General features: G+C 27.0%; 2 protein-coding genes across 2 annotated transcripts in view; one reads left to right on the top strand and one right to left on the bottom strand.

The window, feature by feature from the left end:
- Positions 1-1,566, top strand: part of LOC105627572 — a 60,600-nt gene extending 59,034 nt beyond the window's left edge. Inside the window, exons 5-6 of the mRNA XM_012208854.1 lie at positions 991-1,216; positions 1,490-1,566. Of these exons, the coding sequence (XP_012064244.1) occupies positions 991-1,216; positions 1,490-1,566 (303 nt within the window). The remainder of the gene's footprint in view (positions 1-990; positions 1,217-1,489) is intronic.
- Positions 1,567-1,978: 412 nt separating this feature from the next.
- LOC105627571 (prefoldin subunit 5) lies at positions 1,979-3,528 on the bottom strand. Its single transcript, XM_012208853.1, has 2 exons — positions 3,312-3,528; positions 1,979-2,736 (listed from the first exon to the last, which is right to left on the bottom strand). Exons 1-2 carry the CDS (start codon positions 3,526-3,528, stop codon positions 2,459-2,461), a joined length of 495 nt encoding a protein of 164 aa, XP_012064243.1. The 3' UTR covers positions 1,979-2,458.
- Between the last annotated feature and the right edge of the window lie 16,965 nt (positions 3,529-20,493).

The raw sequence follows: 20,493 nt of genomic DNA, 5'->3' as shown, positions 1-20,493 counted from the left end.
CGTGAGAGACGTACGAAGTAAGTAATAACCTACCTCCTCTCTCTCTCTCTCTCTCTCTCTCTCTCTCTCTCTCTCTCTCTCTCACTAATCCTCTTCCAGTGTCGGCGTACTCTGAATAACCTCCATTTAATCCGGAACTCTCACTTCGGTAGAGCGAGCCCGTAATCTGGCACGTTTTACGAGCATCCTAAGAATCCGATAAACATCATAGTTATAGCTATATGCGCCGCAAATCATTTATGGCTACCGAAGAAGGCGTGTTACCGCGTAAACGAGTGGCAATAAACGAGGAAGCAAGGATGAACTGATACCCCAGTCATCGTATTCTTCCACAGGTTTTATTCGCCGTTGATATATCAAAGTGACTTGCCTAATTATCTATCTATATTTTCCCGATTAATTAATTCTTTATGATATTACTCGTCTTAATGACTTATTGATAAGACTATAAACGTTTCGAAAATTGAAATAGCGTTATCTATTATTGGATGATTATATTCCGCATGGTGGAACAAGAAAAACCGGGGAACTTCCTCGAGCACACGAGGGAATTCCTCTGAAATAATTGTTAATTTACTTGCAATAAGTACGCAGCTTAATTGCACAGTGGCTATGTCGTAAAGTGAACCAGCCCTCGACGTAGATCGCATAAAGCTAATTGATTTTAGAGACTCATAAATCATCGTATCCTTTTAGCGCTTTTGCTCTGCTCGAAGAGGGCGGCATATCACCGCCACGTTTCGTTCATAATTGATGAGCGTATGAAAATCGACAGTTTTATGATCTTTGTGTTCGAGGTATTTTATGCGCCATTTAGCGAAAATTTTCAACTAGATTTTGTATACATGAAAAACTACCATTATGTGTCATCAATTATTTTTACGAACATTTATTCAAAATTTTGAAGACAAAATTAAAAAGAAAATGAAGGAATGTAAAATTAAGATTTCAAAATTATTTATTGCTAAATAGTACTTTTTTTCATTGCAGGTGAACTCAAGTTTTATCACTCAGAAAGTTGATGACAGTCAACAGCACGTGATAATTGCTGGATTGGACTTCGAGACGATGCAGGATAGTTATAGCAACGGCAAACTAAAGATCATGTGTCATGCCAATGTCTTTCATTTATATAAAAAAATGGCTGAGGTATCTCTGAAGGAAGAACGTCCAAGATTGGCTTCCGTATTAGGAACACGGGAATCCTCTTACGTTGGTACGAGTTATGCCTTACATTTTTATTTTATCTTATAAAAGTAAATAAATTGAAAAAGTAAAGTTTGTGGGAAAAATTATTCTTTGTGGAAGAAAAGTTCGTGGAAAAACTTCTTTGTGGAAGAAAAGTTTAATATTCTTCAACATAACTAATTTAAAATCAAATTTGAACTATCATGACGTTATGATAAACTTTTCCCGTTTAAATAAGATCTTCTATATAAGACGTATCATGGTCTTCCGATTTATTTACATTACTTATTTTCTATTATAGGTAGCGCAGCCAAGAACGCCGCAGAATACTTCTACATCACTGCCGTGACTGCACTGTTGCTATGTTGCCTGAGATAACATCAATGAGTTTACAATACATTTTACGCGCATGATTGTATCGAGATGAAGGGAATAAATCGTTTGTAAAATTTTGAAATTACTAAATGGGATAAAACTTGGGAAAGAGGAAATCTTTTGTTGAAATAAATACTAAGCGTATGTTATTCGTGTAAATAGGATAAAGGAAAAGATTTAGTGAATTATCCACGTGTACGCGATCTACGTCCGCCCCGCGGGTAGATTTGTAATCATGATAAATAACATGTCGTATTATTATGTAATAGATCGACAAGATGTCGCGCCAAACTATCGACGACTTATTTGAATATTGTACCGTCTTTTCTATCCTCTGATAATGATTTTGATACCTCCTCTGTAACATTGTGGCAATCGCAATGTATCCTGTCATGGTTATAGGTAAACACTGTTATTGTTCATAAATAACATTTTATTTCAATGAAATATAAATAAACGATTCACCTTTGTTATTTCAATCTTTAGAATTAATCCTAACCTTCTTTTTAGCGTCTTATTTTTAATCTAAGTATTTAGTAAATTTAGTAATAGTTTATTAATAAATTATTACTTCGATCTTATGTAATTATTAGAGTTGTAAGAAAAATGCTTAGTGAAGAATATGTTTTAAATTCCTAACGAGTATGTATTTCTGTACAAAAATTTATTGTGTATCGATTTATTGAATAGACAAAGTCGAATAAATGAAATACGACAGGGTGATATCAACAAAACTTATATGCCTTGATTGTACTTAATAAAACCATCTTATTGCTATTACATAGAATCAGTTGCATTCCTATGTAGTATCTCGAAAAACGATTGAATTTAATCAAGATTAGATGCAGATGATAACGAATTATTTATGAGAAACAAAAGATTATTAACTTGAAATCTATCGTTTTCCACGTGCATCCCAGTTTGAAGGTTGAATTCTCGCTTCTATTATATCCATCGTGGCTTCTCTCAGTTTAGTCCTTTCGATTCCAACTTGCTGAATCTTTTCCATTTGTTCGGTAACATACTCTACTTTTCTTTTGAAGTAGTCCTTTGCATCCTCGATTCTTTTTTCCGCATAATAACCAGTACCAATATCAACAATCACATTATTTGCATCTGCTAGTTTTCCAGTCACATACATAGAACCTGTCAACGGCACCAATATTTCACTACCTGTAAAACATATATAAAACATCTATAAAGAATGATCAATTATAATTATTCAAATCATTAATGCTGCATACAAGAACTATTTATTTATTCGATATAAATTTACTAAGCTTATAAGATTTTTTTCAAATTAAAAAGATTATATTTCCAAGGAATAAAAAACTGACTTAAAAGAAATAAAGTCTGATCTACATATGTTCTTTGCTTTCTATTGCTTTCTTTTTTCTCTTTTTATAATCATTTTTATTGTCAACAATTGTGTTTCTAGTCTTTTTTAAAATTCGTTAACTTTTCTGATGGATAATAAAAAATAAAGAAGCAGGAAAAGGAAAAAAATGATAAAATGCAAAAAATAGTAAGCAAAGAATACATTTATCAATTAGGTTTAATAGAAATAAAATTTATAATAGCAATAGAAAACTGCCTTCAATCATATCTCTGTCTTTCGGAATTCGGAGCAGTATTTAAGCTTGCATTTACATTTCTTAACCGTGTTTCCTAACCTCAAAGAGGAACTTCATCGCAAAGTCACGAAACTATGTACGTGCGCTTTGGAAAGCGAAATTTGCATGACTCACCCTCAGTGTCCGACGTAATCTTCTCGAGGCAAGAGCCTGATTCCTGAAATCTGCTCTGCGCAATTTTTAACGTGTGCAAAGAGTCTTGGAACACTCCGAGTTCTTGGTCCAATTGCTGCTTGAACATCGTCAGCTGTTGGAGATTTAAATTCGGCAAAGTGGCCAAATTGATCACCTGTGATTGCGGCGACGACTTCACGGAGGCCTCCTGCGACATCCTGATGCAAAATCGTTCCCGGGATGCAAGAGTTGTTCTCAATATTTTATCCGCCGATCCTAGAATCGTGTCGAACTCTCTAATTTCACCAAACACGGACAACGATAAACCGGACTAACCACCTCCGCTCGTCGATCTCAACTTGTCGAAATAGACACCAAGCGGCACCACAATGCAAGCGTGACGAGCCCGTCATCTCGCGAAAAGACCAAACATCATTAGGCAACGCAAAGAGTATTTGAAGTGAATATTTTTCAAATTATTATTCAAGTATTATCTCATATCCGTCATTATTCCTTATATTAGTTGTTTACGTATAATATTACACATAAAATGAATAAATAAATATAAATTGCGATTATTATATTGTTGATATCGTTACCTTTGGTAATCAATGATTACCAACAATGGTATTTGAATCTGTTGATATATTCATTTACCTTTCGCGATTTGACTTACAATTAGCTGGTAACTTGAACGTCAAACATAAGATCATGAATGTTATATCAATAATAATCAAATTACGCAATATTTTAAACAAAAGATAGATACATTGTGGCTTTTTGTTACTTTTGAATTGTTTACTTCTGCAGTCATTTACGTTTTATTCCGCATTCTTAATCCGCATTATTTCATTATATAATCAGAAACAAATTAATACGAACGCGACAGAATCATAAATATATAGAATACAGAAATTATAAATCACTATTTTATTTCATTTGATATCATATTTTTTTAACTTGATGCTTAGAATTTACAGAACTTACAAAACTTACTTTATGAATTTGAATGTAATTTACTTATCTATTACTTATTTTGGATAAAAAATGAAGAAAGATGTGAATGACGGAATTTATAGCAATTCACAAGTAACAAATAGCAACAAGGCATCAATCTTTTATTTAAATCAATTATTTAAATCAATCTTTTATTGTGTGCATTGCGCGGATTTTATGTAATATAAAATTATTACAGATTAATAATCACTCATTGTAATACAATTTAACTAAAATTATAAGATATTCAGCTGTGTGAATGCGTAATAAATCTAATTATAAGAAAAATAGCAAAAATCCGTACAACAAAGCCTATTCATCGGAGAATTAAAAATATAAATTAAGAATATATCATTTTATTTACTCCGTAATATACATTAATATTTTAACGGTTATCGCACGGCCTTGGGAGGATTGGGGTTTGTTTTGAAGGGGCGCGGCAGAAAGCGGACGACACGTTATGATTACGTACGCAATTATTGTTAGTTACCGCGCAGTCATTCCACCATCGAGGTACCTACAGGTAGGTGTGCCGTTTTTCTTAACGCTTTTCTTTAATAAAACGTACTTCCGACAAATACTAGATAATACTAAACGTCGTACTTTAGATTCCACAAATTTACTTAAAATATTAAGAAATAAGTCAGAGAAAATTTTTTTAAATATAATAAATACTAAATAACTATTTTATTTTTTTTTTAATTTCAAATACGTATTTTGAATAAAATTGTTTTTAATACGATCGATCCCTGATTGATACTTTATTTTAAAAAATACATATAAGATAAGTGAAAATTTATAAAATATAATTAAGAAATAAGTCAGAAGAAGTTATTTAAAATAATAAATTCTAAATAACTCTTCTATCTTTTTTATTTTAAATATACATTTTAAATAACTTTACTTTTTAAATATAATTGAACCCTGTAGTAGTATTTGTTAATTGGATTTTATTTTAAGTGAAACAAAGTAAAATTTAATTAGTATTTCGTCGCGGAATTAATGAAATAATTTTTTATATTGATTTTCTCAGAACTCATCGTCAGTAGTTTAGTTTTAGCGGTGCGTTTGATGTGATTACCGTAATTACATCGTGATACATCGAAGAACATATTTGATATTAATTTTATAATTTTAAATATTTCATATCAATTAATGTACTGATAAAAGGCAAGAAGTAACAAATGATTTTTTTTTACATAATTGCTTACGAAAAGTTTTGACATCCCAAAATTATATCTCAATTTTTATTGCTCTCTTTGATTTATAATTAAATAAAGATTAACAAATAAATTATATATCCTTTAAATAAAGATAAATGCAAAAATTTATTTTAAATTATGAAACAATTTGGACTAAATAGATAATATATATAAATAGCATTCACATTTAGAGAGATATATAATTTAAATATAATTTACCTGTTACTTTTCTCAGAATAAGAAAGCGAAATAAGGTGTGAATGACAGAATTAAATTCAAATGTATAATCACAATCTTATTAAAAATATTGTGTACATTGCACAGATTTTGTATAACAAAAAGTTATTACAAACTAATAATTACTTATTGTACACACAATTTGTAATATCTAAGATAGGTGTAGATGAGATGTGTGCGTATAAGAAAGCACAAATCGTGCGATAAATTTATCGGAAAATATATAAAAATGTAACAAATAGATGATTTTACTTATTTTATAATATGCGTTAATATTTCGATAATTAAATGATCGACGCGCGACTCGGGTTTGTTTTAGCACGATTGGGCGGGCAGACGGCGTGTCATGTTTACGCGTAGTTATTGCGCAGTCATTCCATTATCGACGCTTTCATTACAGACAGGTAATCGTGTCGCGTACCGCTCTTCTTTACATTTTTTTTAAAACATAATTGTGAAAAATGTCAACTATGGTATGAAATGCTGTACTTTATGAATATTCACAGTATAAAATTACCAGCTCGCATGATTAATTATTCGTAAAGAGATCGAAATGACAATCATGTATCACGGACTAAATATTTCGTACTAAATATTTCATTCATTTAGAATTAAAATGCGGAAAACAGAAGTTATTATATATACTATTTCGCGACAATTATTTTCGTTTAACATAAAATTTTTCTCTCACTTGAGTAATAACTCTCGATTATACTTCAAACGGTATTACACAAGTCATAAAAAAGTAATTCTAATAAATATTCTCACGCAAATAACGCAATTTATGCGATTTCTATTTTCACAATTAATATAGTTTCTGTAATTAATAATTAATCTTTAATTAATTTTTCGTTTTCGTGCATTTTTCGTGATACGATAAAAAATTGAGTATAATTTTGAAACTATTTATCGGTAATAAAAGAAATATTTCTCTTTTTTTATTAATTTCTCATTCTATTGACTCTAATTATATTTTATAGACATCGTAATAAGAGATTCAGCTCTTTTATCTGCTCTGAATTTATTTCGCATTTCTAAAAGTCATTGCATATAGTATGCATATAGTATGTAGATAATTGTATAGTAATGTAAATAATAGCTATATATTACATTTTTTAGATATCTTCCCTTTTATGGGTACGACTTTATCGTGATAAGAGGATTCAGTACCCACAGGATATACACGAAAAGAATGATTTTTCTCAAATAACTTAAACTTGAAAGATATTTAAACTTTAAAACTTGACAGATATTTGTGAGCTGTATGTGTGCATAACGAATTTATAAAGAAATAAAGCAACAACCGTACAATAAAATTTATTTGGCGAAAAATATTAAAAATGTAACGAATAGATTATTTTACTTATTTTATAATATACGTTAATATTTCGACAGTTAGCTAGATGACATATGGCCTTGAGGTTGTTTTGACGCAGAAAGGCGAACGGGCGGATGGCGCGCCATGTTTACGCTCAGTCACGCAGTCATTCCATTACCGAGACTCATACAGGCAGGTAGATGTGCGCGTGCCGCTCTCCATTATATTATTCTTTTTGTATTAAGTACTGACAAATGCTAAATAATGCGAAATATATTTTATGAATACTCACAGTAACCACAGTATACGATTACTAGCTCGCACGATTACTTAACACAAAAGGATTGAGACAATATCATGTATCATAAAATAGATACCTTGGTTCATTCATTTGGAATTAAAACGGAATTTACTACTTTGCGACAATTACAGATAATAATTATGTTTGTTTAATGTAAAATTTTACGTCTTTATACTAGAATATAACTCTCAATTATATACTTCGAAACAGTATTACATATTAATTATTAAAAAGCAACGTTAATAAAATTTCTCACGCAAATAAGGAATTCACGCGATTCCTTTTGTAACAAATAATTTCTGTAATTAATAATTTAATTAATTTTTCGTTTTAGTGCATCTTTCATGATATGATCTGTATAAGAAATTAAGCGTAATTTTGAAACTGTCGGTAATAAAAGAAATTCTTTTTTTTTTTGTTAATCTCTAGCTCATTCCATGACTCTAATAATCATATCTTGCAGACATCGTAATAAGAGATTTAGCTTTTTTTATCTGCTGTGAATTTATTTCGCAATGGTGATATGTGATATTGATATCCATTTCTATAAGTTAACCGATAATTGTAATAGAAAATAGTATATTATATTTTTCAAATAATGTTTTCTCTCTCACACCTTGACGTGATGAGAGAGTTCAGTACCCAAAGGATATTTAAACAAAAAGAATTTTCTTAAGTATCTAAAAATTTTCGGATTTATCCGAATGATATATCTATAAATGATATATCTAGATAAAGTTTTAGATACTTGAAATAGTTCTCTTCGTGTAAAAATTCAACGGGGAAGCTAACGTACTCGTCGCCGATTAAATTGAAAGTAAACGAACCGCAAGTTCGTCGCGTCGCGCGTTTACTTCGGGAATACCGTTCAAGTTATCGTACTAAGTTATGAACTTTTCACAAAACTCATTCGATGGCATTCCAGTTTGACGATGAAATCATATTTTCGATGATTCGACAGGAAAGCGGAACTCTTATTGAGACATTGTTGAGACATTGTTCTGTCACTGCAACACTCTCACGCCAATGTGCTCCGGGCACGAGATGATACCGGACTGTCGCTAATTGAGGACACGCTCTATCTGTCGGCAAACGGTTCGGCCCTTAGCGGTAAGAAGCGATCGATTGACTCGGATTCGTCTCGGCTTGTATTTGATAACTCGAATTATGCAGTTGTTATAACACATAACGATTATATAACGAACTTACAGAAGAAGACTCCGTTGGTGAGTCGCCCAAAAAAAAAGTTATATAACTCTGATCAGGGCGCTCATTTCTCTGCGTTTATCTACCAGCATCTGAATGATTCTCATGCTTATAAAATGACTTGGTCAGAGTCTAGTTCTAGTCGTTTTTTTAAATTAGCTCGTAACAAGAGATTGGATCCCATTTCCTAAATTATCTAGATTGTTAGACTCGGCAATGAGTACTAACTTTTCTCTTATTAGAAGCGCTTGTCACATCTATTAGTCTATATCTTCTTGGAATCGCTTGTGGTCCAACATCACTTGTGTCTCACTAGAACTAGTAGTTTGAGCGTATTGAGTCCATGTTAAACGTGATGTCGGCGTAAATCAAAGGTGACGGACTCGATACGATCGATTTCATTTTCTTTTGTGTGAGACTTAACTCTTGTTCGACATTCATTATGTATTTCGCAAATACTCGTCGACGTATGATGTTGATTGAAATGGCAATCTTATCATGGGTTTTGTAAGCGTGGAGTAAGTGCTGCAGTATCGCGCGAAAGCCTTTTGTAAATGAATAATCCGCGCGCGTTTGTAGTATATTATTTGCGAGTGTTTTACGCGAGTGTCCTATGCGAGAGTATGTCAACCCGATTCTGAGAGGAGGAAATCTAGGAGAGGCATCGGGCATCGACGGAGTAACCTTGCGATAAATATCATTTTTTACATACATTATTATTTTTCTTCTGTTTATTCTTGAGTCGTTTTATTTTAATGATTTGAAAAGGATTTGAAAATGATAATTAGAAAATGATAATTAGAAAAAAAGAATTATTTTAAAGTTATTTTGAAATTTTATAAGTATCATATGTATTTAAAAATATATACATAATTATTTTTATGAACATAACTGAATGGTGAATTAAAAAATTCGATGCTTGTAAAAATTATATATTTAAAAAATTATATAATTATTTTCAAGAGAACTTTGCATTTAGCAAATATTTCTTAAAATATTGATTGATTTTTTGCTCTGTTTTAATTTAAATTTTATATTCTTTTTGTTACAGAATCATCGTAGCAACGTTACTGTTGTGCACCGGGTTGGTGAGTGATAAATAAATGTTTTTATTGGAGTAACGGATATGTGGTAATTTCATTAATATACTATATATATCTATAAATGTATATATGTATTAATTTAATAAAAATATATGGATAAATATATGTATAGCATTCCAAACATTGTCTTAAAATGTGAATAAGTTAGAATAGATTAGGATAAACTTAATCTTGAATGCCTTCTTATTATTCATTATATTGTGCATGCACAATATAATGAATAATAAGTTAAATTTATATAATGTCACGTTACATCCAGTTTGAATTATTTCTAATTATTCCTATATGTCGTCACTCTTACACAATATCTCATTAATTTACCTATAAGAACAGAGTAAAATTATTTAACTCAGGAAGATTATTCAATTTTGTTTACTAATTGTAAATTCGTACGTTAACGTTAAATACCTTAATGTGAATGCTTTGATACGAAATAATTCAAGTTCTGTTTGATACTTGATAGTAATTCGAGCTCAGAAAATATAATAATAAAAAATAGATAATTTCGATGTTTTTTAACATGTTTTATACAATATTAAAATAATACATTTTGACTAGAGATGTAAATGACGGAAAAATACTAGAATTTTAAAGTAAAAAACTGGGAAATTAATAATTTTTTTCGTTCGATTTTGACAATTTTTTACTTGGATATTTTTTTAGGTCATTTAATGATTTTTTTAAGTCTGTTCACATTGCTTAAAATCCCCCAAAATTTTTGCACTTAAAGTGATATGATGAGAAAAATAGATTTAGACGTTGAAAAAAGAGAAAACACACATGCTGAATGCAAAGCAACGCAAACAGATCTATTAACCTATTATCAACTCAAGAATTATCAAAAATTGCAACAGCCAATAATATATATTTCCTTCGATATAAAATTATAAAGACAAAAGTATTAAAAAATATCGAAATAACAAAAAAAATGAATTCTATTTCTTTTTCTACATATTTCTATATATTCTTCTACATGAATTCTATATTTTTCATGAATTTTATATAATTTGATAAAATACCGTTTTTTACAGTAAAAAATTAATTTTTTACTTGAGTTTTCTCTGAAGTCAAAAATATCATTTTTTTACATCTCTAACCTTGACACACTTAGAAATAAAAATAAAAGAGAATAAATATTTGTTTTTTTTAAATATGAAATACATAAAATTAAAAGATATAAAGTTTATATAAAATAATAATTAGAAGAAATGAAATTGTTATTTATGAATAACATAACATGGAAAAGCGTTTGTTACAGTATAACAAACAAATATTTTATTAATTTTCCTATTTATCCAATTCCCATATTCATTCAAGATTAAATTTTATACAAATTACAGAAAAATAATATCTACATACACATATATGTAATGTGCTATTTTTTAGAAAATTCTTTCTATTATTTCACACTTATTTGTACATGTTACTAATGAAACAATAACGAAAATTTTGATGTAGCGCATAATTTATTGATCTCGCTTTTCTATAAAAGACTTTTTATAATTATTAATTATTATTGTTTATTTTAATGCACTGACTTTAGCCTGATCTTTTATAACTTATCCATATGTAGTAATTGAATTGTGTACAGGTTAAAGTAATGACATGATGTAAGATCTAATATACATTTTATCAAGAAATAGAAAAATTTAATTTATTAATTATTTTAATTAATTAATTTTTAATTATTTTAAAAATGTATAATAATTTATAATTTTAATTATTTTAAAAATGATTCTAATAATTCATAAAGTACGATAGGGATAGACATATTTATTGATGTGAGAGAAAATTATTCTTTCGGATCTTACATCACTCATCTGAATTTCTCATCTTTGCATGTTCTGAGATGAAATTCAGCAATGAATCGTTTATCATTAAAATATGATCCTTGAATTTTATCGAATGATATCGATGTAGTAATTTTTAGCTATTTATTTTTAAATTAAAGTTTTGTTGATTATATTATAAAATTTATATTAAGAAATTTAAGTTTCATAATATTCGAGATTTTTTAAATCAAAATGTTTTTGACATGAAGATTTTTTAATTTAGATTTATTTTTAGTTGAACATTTTTATTTCTAATTTTGAATAAGCGCGAATAGAAAATAAACTCGAAATTTATTCGTATATTGATAAAGTTATTATTATTATTATTATTATTATTATTATTATTATTATTATTATTGAGAATTGTTCATACTAATATTTAATCAATTTTATTAATATAATGACCCCTTCGCGGCGCATTCGTATTTCGCGCATCGTACAAAAGTGTAAACTCTTACGCTTATTGTCGGCGATGTTTGTCGGTAAAAAGGAATATTTCTCCTTGTTGTCGATTTCTGGCATATAAAGAATATTAGTCAGGAGCAACAAAAGGTAAGTTCAATCTGGCCAGAAGAAAGAAGATATACGAAGTAGATTGGTGTGTAACACTAATGTAAGTTTTTAAAAGATATATGTGTAAAAATAGAAACTGAATATATTTGGGAGGGTAACTTGCTCGTAAATTGCGAGTTCTTATATTTTTTGAGTTACTTCTTATTGTTTAACTTTTCGTTGCGAATGGATCTTGTGAATTTGACATAGAATCAGAATACATCAAATTCTCTTTCCTATGAAAATTGTTCTTTGTATCGGATACTAACCAGCGTAAAACAAGGCAGAGGAATTTGATGATCAAATTATTGATTATGTTGAATGCGATGAAAATGAATGCTGTCGTATAAATATATTAATAACTTTTTATAGTGATATTGAGTTTTATAATCGCAAATTAATAATTAATAGTAAATATGATTTAATTCTTGTTAGTACTTTATTCCGCGTTTATCAATATTTCATTAAACATTTCATTAAATATTTAGAAAAATTTATGTTATCGTTTGTATTTTCGACGTTTTCATAATCTTGCATTACTAAATTTTGTTAATTATATGCTTCTATAATATAATTTTTATTATATTCCAAACAGCATTTATAATTGTATTGTACATTATATTGTAAACAATTATTATTATATTATTGAATGTATAAAGGATTACAATAAAAGATAACATTAAAAAAGTTATGATGCTAATTATTTTATTGTGCATAATGCAATATGATTATTGATAATACAATAAATGAATAAAATAATTAGAGAGATATAAAAATAAAAATAAAATAAAAATTTAAAATATATTTACCTGCAAAAACTGAATTTATTAGTAGCTCGTTTTTTTATGAGTGAGTATACTTACAAAGGAAAGAGAATCATCGATAAAATCAGCGGGGGTAGTGCCTCTTATACAAGTTGATTTGTTTTTATTCATTTAAATTTTTTTTGCAACTTTAAATTAATATAGTTTGCTCATTTAGAAGAATTCCAACTTTATTCAACAGCTTGCAAATTGCAAATATATCTGGTAAAAACAGAGCAATTTTTTTAATACTATCAAAGATAGTATTAAAATTTGTATTTTAATGCGAAATGATTAGCGAAATAAAAGAAAATAATTATAAATAAAAATATAAATCTAGAACAAATATATAAATACTCAACAAATATATAAATACAAATATATAAATACTCGCAAAAAAGGACACTATAATTTAATCCGTTTAATCGTTGAAATCGCTAAAATAAATCTATCAAATTAATAGAAATTTCAACGATTTCAGCGATTTATTTTTGTCAGGAGCATCGCAAAAAAAATTGATATTGTTGTGTAATTGACATGTATTTCTTCAAAGAACAGTGCGCGGGGACATTTTGCGGTTTATAGGAAAAAGGCTCTCATATCTTTTCTCTTCTCGGACCATGCCGATTCTTCAATGTCATCAAACGTGGGCAACGACAAACCGCATCTGCCTGTTAATTTGTTGTAACAGATATCAAGCTACCACAATGCAAACGTGACAAGCCTATTAGGTATTTACTTATGATATAATACGTGAATTAAATAAATATTAATTGCAACGATTATTATATTGTCAATATCATTATCTTTCTTGGAAAGATAATCAACGATTATCAACAGTGGTATTTGAGTCTATTGATATATCTATTTACCTTTCGCGATTTGCCTCAGCTGGTAACTGTTACATTTCAAATAAAATCATAAATGTATATCAATAATAGATATAGAACGTATTTATAGTTCATTGTTATTTTAAGACCGTCTTAAGTAATGTTTTAAGATGTTAATACGCTCTGATTGGTTCATAATATTTTAAGATTTTAAATATCTCGGTCTTAAATATAAGTTCCGATTATGAATACCAGCCATAGTCTTTATTACAAATAATTTATATTGCTAATTTGTCTTATTTCATCTAAAAAGAAGAATCCGAAAAACAAAAATTATAACATAAAATCTATTTCTCTTTTTTGTAAAAGTAAAATATTTAATGAAGAAATCGATATCTGATTTTTCCGTTCTGATACATTTCATTTTATTACAAGAAACTGAGTTATTATATTGTATTATCTCTTTTTCCGTGCACAATAATTAGATAAACGTGTAACTTGATTAATCTACAGTTATTTTTACATGTTTACAATATGAAGTTTAATTCACTTACCATTTTTTAACGTCTTCTTGTGAGATTTTTTTGCATTTTAAACTCGATAAGTAATTCAAAGTTAATTTAAATTTTCTCGTTTATTTTCTAATTCTTTTCCGAATAAAAACTATTATTTATAAATAAAAAATTGCTATGTATAAATGAAAAAAATCTTAGCATACGAATGCAAGAAAGTTAAACGTTTTTGTAAGTATATATACTCAGTGCAATTTTATATAATCGCTATAATATATAATTTGAAATGTATTATAAAAGAAAATTGATTTACATGGAAAATGATATAAGTAAGCAGAAATTGCAAATATTAATTTGTTTAGATAGAAATTTTGTTTAATTATTATCTACTAGGATTTGCAGATTAATAAGAATAATAAAGACATTTCACAAATATATTTTGATATTTATTTAAGACGATTTTACATATTTTGTGTTTTGAATAGATTTCACAAAAAAATACTTCAAAAGATTTATGGTAAATTTTTATGGTAAAGATACAAATTTAAATCTGCCGAAATTAAATTTTAAAGATAATTGCCAGACTGTCGTATATTAAACCTTTTTATTTTTTTAATTGTCACATTTAATGATTAAAAATAGGGAAAAATATAGACAATAAAAAATTGTCTGCATACAGTAAACTATAGACTATAGTAAACTATAGTAAACTATAGTAAACTATAGACATTAAGATTAAGATTCGAATCGAGAATGCATAATTAATGATCTCAATGTCTCTTGATGTATATTTTACATTAGTTTCCGAGCAATTGTTATCGCGTGTTTTGATAATTTGTACGTTAAATAGATTAATATCAATATAAGTTTATTAATAATATAAAAGATAATAAACGAAAAAATTATTTTATCAATTTTTCAACGAGTTTAATAATCATAAGAGAAAAAGTGTATTTGTTTCGTGTATATGCTTTTATGTGCATACATATCTGTGATATTATCTATTAATTATAAATTGAGATATCGTCTGGAAATTGAATAACAATAATAATGATTTATCTTTAATAATACTGTAGCAATTATTTCGAGCGTACTTTCTTTTACAAATGAATATTCTTTCTTTTTATGTTTTATATGCACATCTCTAATTATATACTAATATTATCATTCATGAAATACTTGCAATTGATAGTAAAAGTAGAAGAGTTTTTTCTCTCTTTAATTTATTCTAAAATAGAATTCCAACGAAGAAAATTATGGTTATAGAGTTCAAGATATAATTATAAACATAATTGTTTCATAGTACCTATATTTTGCTATATCAATAAATTTGAATTATGTAACGGCGCGCGTACCAAATAGTAATATAATTTTGGAATAATTATAGTTTAATTGCATATGTTGCGTATGCAATATTGCTTTTGTAACGTCATTTTGTGTAACAAATCATTTTGTGTCATGTGCTTTATATGTTAACATATTGATTTATAGTTTTTCATTAATATGTTTGGTACAAACTTCAATTTTCCCTCAACAATAACGAATGTCAAACATTTCGGATTCCTCATTTGATGTAATAAGGTGTAATATGATGGTATATTTTAAAGGTAGCAATATTATAAATTTAATGAATCTAAATAGAATTAATATTTATGCTACTGTTCCATTTTGTAATCTACATCTTCCGTCTTAACTTTTATTTATATTGAGACAAATTTACATAGAAAGATAGAATATGAAATGAACCATTACAAGAGCCGATTCGAGGACAAAATGAATCATTAAACGAAAATCTTTATGAAGTTGGAATTATAGAGGCTATTTACGTTAGGAACCGCCATCTTTCAACGATCAATAAAATGAAATCCCTTCGATGGTCATGTACCTTTAGATTCGCAGTAAGTAGGTACTAAACGGAACAAAGGTGTGTTACGTACATAGGATTCCACGTCTGAGAGAATGCATCGAATTTCTGCCTAAAGAATCAATGATGCGATGATGCGTATGTACGAAAAAAGTTGCATGAATATTCAGTTCAAAGTCTTCTTTATTTCAGAATTTCTTTCATAATTTTATATATCGTATATTTTAATGTACGTGCATTTTAATATTCAATATTTATTTTATATGTGTATATTTCGATTTCTAAAATACGTTTTGTATTTTATAATATACAAAAGTTATATAAATGAACTTCTACCTTTTGTGAGGTGAATTTTCTGACATAAATTATTAATAGATTATTTAAAAAATAGACTTTTATCTTATTTTAAAATTTATTATGCAACAAAGAAGAATTATTTTTTACAAATTATTTAATTTATCGAATGTTTAATAATAACGTTTGATATAGAGAGTCTTAAATATCGTATCTTTTATCTGCATTCTTGATATTTTCACTGTGAAAGTGTAATAATAACATGGCCAGTTTATTAATTTTTTCCTTTATTAATCTTTCATATTAATATAATAATTCATTTTTAATAATTCATTTTTAATATTTGTTGATAAAACAAATAGATGAAAATCGGCATATAATATAAATGTATATAATTATTCTCGCTTATTGATTATATAATATCATATTTAATGTTTCAGCAAATTTAATTTTAAAATAGTTCTTATATGGAAGAAATCCTATAATTTTATATAATGTGGAAGTATTTTAGTAATGTATAATTATTAGCAAATTTACAACTGATTTAAGTAATTTACAATTAAGAAAGAAAAAAAAATCATAAACTGAAGAAAACAATGTATAAATGTAAATTTCCTCGATACAAAAGTTTTTTAATATTTTGCATAAATGTCGTAACTAGAATATTAAATGTGTTTTAATATTTAAATTTATGCATAAACTTTGAATTTTGGAAAATCATATTGTATTATTCAATGTATTTTTTATTTAATTGAAATGTTGCAAAGTTGCAAATGTTGCAAAGTTAAGTGCTTTTCCTTTTGAGTTAGGAGAAAGCAATCCTTTATTGAGACTTGAAAAAGCTTTTATAGAACAACAAATCATTTCATCATTCCCGAAGGATTAAAGGTACCTATACAGAATGAGGCAGATATAGCATTATTACATTTAAAATTTTCTGTTCGTTTGGCTTTTAAGTAGAATATAACTTTAATACGATGTATAAGTGTTATATTATCAATTTTTTTTTCCTTTTTATTTGAAATTATTAAATTACTCGTCAAAACGATGAAAGCATTAAAATGTGAATATGATATTAGAACTGCTTAATATGACGTTGGAATACTATTTAATTAGCAATCTAAATACATAACTTGTTTAAATGTATAAGCTCTTTATAGGAAAAATATTACAAATATATAATATAAAATATATATATTAATATATTTTTATTATATAATGTTTATTATATTATTTTATTATATATATTTTATTATATATTTTTATTATATATATTTGCAGTATTTTCTCTATGAATAGTTAATTCATTAAGGTGAATTATTATTTTTAATAAGAGAACGCGCAAAATTTAGTAAATTACTTAGATACAATCAAATATTCAGAATTATCGACATGTATTTAAGCGATCAAGCTATGTATTTAATTGCTAATTAAATCGTAATTCAACGATTTTAGATAATACATAACGTACATATATTAGACAGATTTATTGTAATGAACTATTACTTTGAAAGTGCTAATGCATGAACGATGTATAACCCTTTGGCGCTTTCAGTGGCTGAAACAATGATTTAATTGTTTAAAACATGTTCGTTTTTTAAAAAGTGAAATAGTTGTTGAAACTAAAAGCTATAGGAAATAGAAGCAATTAAGAATGTTGTGGCTATAATATCAGCTAAAAGCATTAGTCAAACAATTAATAAAAAAAAGTTCATCAACCAATTATATTATTCAAAAAATTTTGATGATATTCAGTATAATCCGTGAATACGTTCTAAAACCAAACACTACAAAAATCAAAATAATAAATGATTTAGCTTATAATGATTTTACGCAATAAAATGGACATATTTTTCTGCTGTTTTAGATAACAATTTTTAAATAAGTAAATGGAACCAACTTTTTCATGAATATTTATTATTGTTTTATTAATATAAAAAGATTGATTTAATTATTTTTATTGATTAATTATTTTTGCTTTTTTTCTTCTTAATCAAATTTGCAAAGATGATAATATTACAAAACGCAATTTTACATAAGAATCAAGACAAACAAAAAATTAAATAACTTTTAATAAGAGAATTGTGCTCAAATTTTACACACATATTCAGATTAATAGAACAATCTATAAAATTTTATATATTTTTAGTTATTTTTAGATATGACAAACTCTTAATTACAGTTCGAGCTTCTCTTCTTTATTCATCTTTTTTAATGTATTAGCCATAACTATCGGTTCATATTTGCTATGAAAAATATAGAGAACATCTACACATATATTATTCTTTCAGAGTTTTTGTTGTGATAAAATATAAAAAGATAAAAGTCACTTTTACTAAACGTTGTATATTTTACAATTCTGAATTCATAAATCATTGATTTGCAACTAATCGATAGCAAACTAAGTTTCTACTTTCTCTTATCTTTTAAATTATTTTAGACTATTATTTTTAATAACTAACAGAAATTATCTTCAAATTTTAGAATCATTATTTCAAAGTTTTCACAGTTTTAACAGTTTTAACAATTGTAAGTTTATTTCCTGCTGTTTTACAAAATCTGATTTAAACTATATATTTTATTAAACACTGTCTTTCTGTATATTTTTATTACATTTGTAATTTTTTATATATTTATTTATATTTTTTATATTTATAATTAATTGACAAATTTTTTATATATTTGTTACAATTAGTAATAAATATATTTTTGAAGAAATATATAAAAGAATTTTGAGTTTGCGTATTACTAACTTTTATTTGCTCGTTGTAATAAAGAGAACATTAAGGTCGAAATAGAAGGATCAAAGGATATTAAAGGAATTGCACCTTTTTGTATTATTATCACGGAAGTTTCATTAGGATTCTAAAAGTACATTAAAGAAATAAGTGAGAGTTCAAAATATTAAAAAATTCCTATTAAAGAACTATAATACGTTTGATTCTTTTTGACTTTATTAATCACTATTTTTTTTTAAGGTCATAATAAAGTAATACTATTTAATTCTTTTCTCTTCTTCTATCTTGTTTTTATGCGTATATTTTTGCAAAATGATTTAGAATATTTATTTGAGATAATAATTTTATTCTATTTCTTTTCCGACTTTTTACAATATAATTTTTATTTACAGTATTAATATAACTTCTAAATTGTAACAACTTTGAAAAGTTAAAGTTAGAAAATTAGTATATCGAAAGTTTGTATGAACAGATGTGATAAAAAAAGTATGTCATATACTTTGAATGCGAGCAAACTTTTGACATTTTGATTCTCCAATTTTAATAGGTTACCATTTTAAAAGTTATCATAGATATTTCAGTTATCAACATTTTGGAATTAGAAGTTTCTTCTTTAAACATCCTCCCAGTAATAGTTAAGAAATTAGCTATTACTCCATCCGTAATCCATGACCACTATAACATTATTATATACAGTAGGTGTTTTTTCTCTCGTATAGTAAAGTTGCAAAGAAATAACTTAAAAGTATTAAAGATTACAGAATTATTTAAGATTACAGCATAATTTAAAAAAGTGTTATGTATGTCATACATGTATTAAGAACCAAATAATCATCTGAACTAAAATTCCGATATTTAAGTTTATTAAAACACGTAACTTGCTTTCCAATGAAATAAAAAACGTTTCTATATAAGGAAACGAAAGTCAACTGGAGTGCTCCAGTTTCTTTTTCAGCCAGTAAATTCCAGTCTTGAATTCCCGATGGAGCTTAAAAGATTCCTGTCTGCATACATATGTATATACATAAAGAAATGTTTTAATAATAAAAAAGAAAATGTTATCTCAATTGATACAATTTTTACAATTGATGTGGTGATTTTATGCTCAATAAATCATGCATAATTGATGTACAATCACTCGAGCTATTATACATATTACAAGCATGTTACAAGCATGCAGTTGCGAATCTTCGCACGTACGATCGTCGTTGATCATATCTATAATCCCTCTTAGTACTTACTCTCAAAAATTACCAATATCATTATAGTATCATATTATCATTTTATGTACAAATGTAAGCAAAAAAATTGATTTTTTCAACGTAGGTTGAAAACGTAGGTTGAAAACAATTTCAATACTATATATTATACTATATAATTTATATTTCATACTA

Source organism: Atta cephalotes (genome assembly GCF_000143395.1).
Source record: "Atta cephalotes unplaced genomic scaffold scaffold00009, whole genome shotgun sequence".
In the NCBI taxonomy this organism is placed as follows: Eukaryota; Metazoa; Arthropoda; class Insecta; order Hymenoptera; family Formicidae; genus Atta; species Atta cephalotes.
This window is presented reverse-complemented; position numbering and strand designations above follow the sequence as displayed.